Raw genomic sequence first — 3,407 nt, 5'->3', positions numbered from 1 at the left:
AAAAAAAAAAAAAAAAAAAGGGCCGGGGAGGAGAGATTAGAGGAGTTCAATGAATTTCAAGTTTGCAGATCAATAGGATTAATCAAAATATTCTGCAGTGAGCTGTGATCATGCCACTGTACTCCAGCCTGAACAACAGAGTGAGACACTGTCTAAAAAAAAAAAAAAAAAAAAAGGGGCTGGGTACGGTAGCTCACAGCACTTTGGGAGGCCGAGATGGGCAGATCACAACATCAGGAATTCGAGACCAGCCTGGCCAATATAGTGAAACCCCATCTCTACTAAAAATACAAACATTAGACACTACAGGTGGTGGGCACCTGTAGTCCCAGCTACTTGGGAGGCTGAGGCAGGAGAATTGCTTGAACCCGAGAGGCAGCGGTTGCAGTGAGCCGAGACCGCACCATTGCACTCCAGCCTGGACGACATAGCAAGACTCCATCTCAAAAAAACAAGAATAAAAGAAAAAGAAAAACATTATAGATGCCAAGTATGTGCTGGGCACTCTGTATGTGTGACCTCAGGTTATCCTCCCAGCCACTCTAGGAGGGAGTTGCTAGTGTTATCGCCCCATTTTCCAGATGAGGAGCCTGAGGCATGGAGACAGGCCTGATTGTGGGTCACATGGATAAAACGTGTCAGGGCTGGGCTGGGAGCTCAGTGTGGCTGGGAGCACTGTCTGGAGTGCCTCCCACAATGACATCAAGTCCCCTCTGTAGGAACTCTGCAGTGGCTTCCCCTGGCTCTTGAGTCAGCTCCAGAGCAGGTCCCCACCTGCCTTCCCCCAGTCCTGGGTTCCTAGCGTTCCTGCCCTACCTGCGTGCCTGCTGTAGGCTCACCGCCCCGCCTCTAGCTTTATTGAGATAGAGCTGGCGCACCACACAGTCACCTGTTGAAAGTGTGCGGGTCAGTAGTTTCCAGTGTGTTCACAAAGTTGTGCAAACACCACCATGGCCATTTTCATCACCCCAGACAGAAAGAAAGCATGTCGCCTTCATCTGTCACCACCTCCCAGCTCCCTGGCCCCTGCGCCCACTCCTCTCTATGGATTTGCCAGTTTGGGACATTTCATGCAGATGGAATCCTGCAACATGTGGCCTTTGGGCCCGGCATCTTTCCCTGAGTGTGATGTTCTCAAGGTCCATCCGTGGTGTAGCGCGTGTCGCTGCTTCATTCCTTTTCGTGGCTGAATCATAGTCCATTTTGTGGATGGACTGCGTTTTGTTCATCCACTCCTCCATTGGGAGACGCGTGGGTCATTTCCGTCTTTTGGCTATTGTGATAAATTTATTCACATTATTATTATTATTATTATTTTGAGAGGGAGTCTCACTCTGTCACCCAGGCTGGAATGCAGTGGCATGATCTCAGCGCACTGAAACCCCTGCCTCTCAGGTTCAAGTGATTCTCCCATCTCAGCCTCCCAAGTAGTTGGGACTACAGGTGAGCGCCACCACGCCTGGCTAATTTTTGTCTTTTTAGTAGAGATGGGGGTTTCACCATATTGGTCAGGCTGGTCTCGAACTCCTGACCTCAGGTGATCTGCCCGCCTCAGCCTCCCAAAGTGCTGGGATTACAGGCGTGAGCCACCGCACCAGGCCAATTTATTCATATTATGCCTCACTGACTACCTGTGGCCCCTCCTGGTCAAATGACGCTAAGTCCTCATGAGTGTAACAGTATGTTTAAAAACAAAAACCGAAAAAAGCACCCAGTGGGGGCAAAGCACAGCCCTCAGTGCCTAGCCAGTGCTTGGGATGTGTTTTTGAGTGAATGGATGATGTGAGTGAGTGAAGGAGGCTTTGGGGTTCCATTGGGACCTGGCCTTTGAGGGTGCCCCAGCCCCATGTGTCCCCACTGGCATGAGCTGAACCCGGAGAGAGCGGGTGGAGGGAGTGCCTGCCACAGATGGAGCAGGAGCACCAGACTTGCTTCTTGGCATTCACCGTGTCCCTGCCGTGTCTCCTCGTGTCTCGTGTCCCAGGTCATCAACTTCCCCTTCCCGACGCCCCCCTCCGTGGAGGCCCTTCTTGCCGCCGAGGAGCTGTTGATCGCACTGGGTGCCCTGCAACCGCCCCAGAAAGCAGAAAGGTAGGACCAAGAGATGCAGGACTCAGTTCCTGTCCCGTTCGGGGCCCTCTCTCCCCTTTGTTGGGCCTGAGCCACCTCAAGCGTGGGGCCTCCCAGCTCTGGCTCCAGAGCTCCTCTCAGAGCACTGCCACCACCACCTCCATCTTCAGGGTGAAGCAACTGCAGAAGAACCGGCTGAGTTGCCCCATCACTGCGCTGGGCCGGACCATGGCCACGTTCCCCGTGGCACCCCGCTACGCCAAGATGCTGGCTCTGAGCCGGCAACACGGCTGCCTGCCCTATGCCATCACCATTGTGGCCAGCATGACGGTGCGGGAGCTGTTTGAGGAGCTGGACAGGTGCGAGGTTAGCAGCTGGGTACTCAGGGCCAAGCTCAGTCCCGACAGGGGCTCTGATCTGAGAGCCGACCTGCACCCCGGCTTCCTAGGGAATCACTGGCTTGTTGGGTGGCCTCCTGAAAGACCCTCATTCTCTCTGAGCCCTTCTGTATTCTAATCTCTGCAGTGGCCGTGTTGGTCCCTGTCTGCTGCCCCTTATACATCGCATGAAACAGACTAGGAGGTGGGGGGGTCCCCCTGATCATCAGAGGGTCATAGATTCCAGAAAAAGGACACTTTGAGTGAAACCATTTAAAACACAGACCAAAATAGGGAAAGGCAGTACCCTTGAAAAGTGCCACTAAGGCCAGGTGTGGTGGCTGATGCCTGTAATCCCAGCACTTTGGGAGGCTGAGACTTGAGGTCAGGAGTTTGAGACTAGCCTGGACATGGTAAAACCCCGTCTGTATAAAAAAAATACAAAAATTAGCCAGGCGTGGTGGCGCATGCCTGTAATCCCAGCTACTAGGGAGGCTGAGGCATGAGAATCATTTGAACCGAGGAGGTAGAGGGTTGTGGTGAGCTGAGCTCGCACCACTGTATTCCAGCCTGGGCAACAGTGAGACCCTTCTCTAAAAAAAGAAAAAGAAAAGTGACACTAAGACTGTGAAAGTATGTTGAAAGTATGTTTAGTGCATTGTGTATTTAACAAAATTTATTTATAGATTATGACTACATGCTGATTCTTAGAATGAACAATTATTTAATGATTTCCTGGCATCCTGAGCCTTTGGCAGCTTGATGATAAAAGGGGTCATTTCTGCAGAAATTTCTGGAAGCAACTTGAGTGTCTCAAGGGCTTCGTAAGTCTTCAGCGTTCACATCATTCCTCCTGAAACAGCCTTTCACGCCGTCAGTTGTGACCATCTCTGCCTCAGCTGTGAGCCAGGCTTCTGCTGCCACCATGGCTCGTCAACTGTGAATGGTGCAGGCAGGCCC

At 52.1% G+C, this 3,407-nt stretch overlaps 1 protein-coding gene across 1 annotated transcript in view; it reads left to right on the top strand.

Moving 5' to 3' along the window:
• DHX37 (DEAH (Asp-Glu-Ala-His) box polypeptide 37) overlaps nt 1–3,407 on the top strand; it is a 51,195-nt gene that overhangs the window by 38,373 nt on the left and 9,415 nt on the right. Inside the window, exons 16-17 of the mRNA XM_011988892.1 lie at nt 1,985–2,091; nt 2,241–2,429. Coding sequence (XP_011844282.1) covers nt 1,985–2,091; nt 2,241–2,429 — 296 coding nt within the window. The remainder of the gene's footprint in view (nt 1–1,984; nt 2,092–2,240; nt 2,430–3,407) is intronic.

Source organism: Mandrillus leucophaeus, unplaced genomic scaffold (assembly GCF_000951045.1).
Source record: "Mandrillus leucophaeus isolate KB7577 unplaced genomic scaffold, Mleu.le_1.0 Scaffold34, whole genome shotgun sequence".
Taxonomy (NCBI): Eukaryota; Metazoa; Chordata; class Mammalia; order Primates; family Cercopithecidae; genus Mandrillus; species Mandrillus leucophaeus.
Note: the sequence above shows the minus strand (reverse complement) of the source record. Positions and strands in the feature narration are given on the sequence as shown.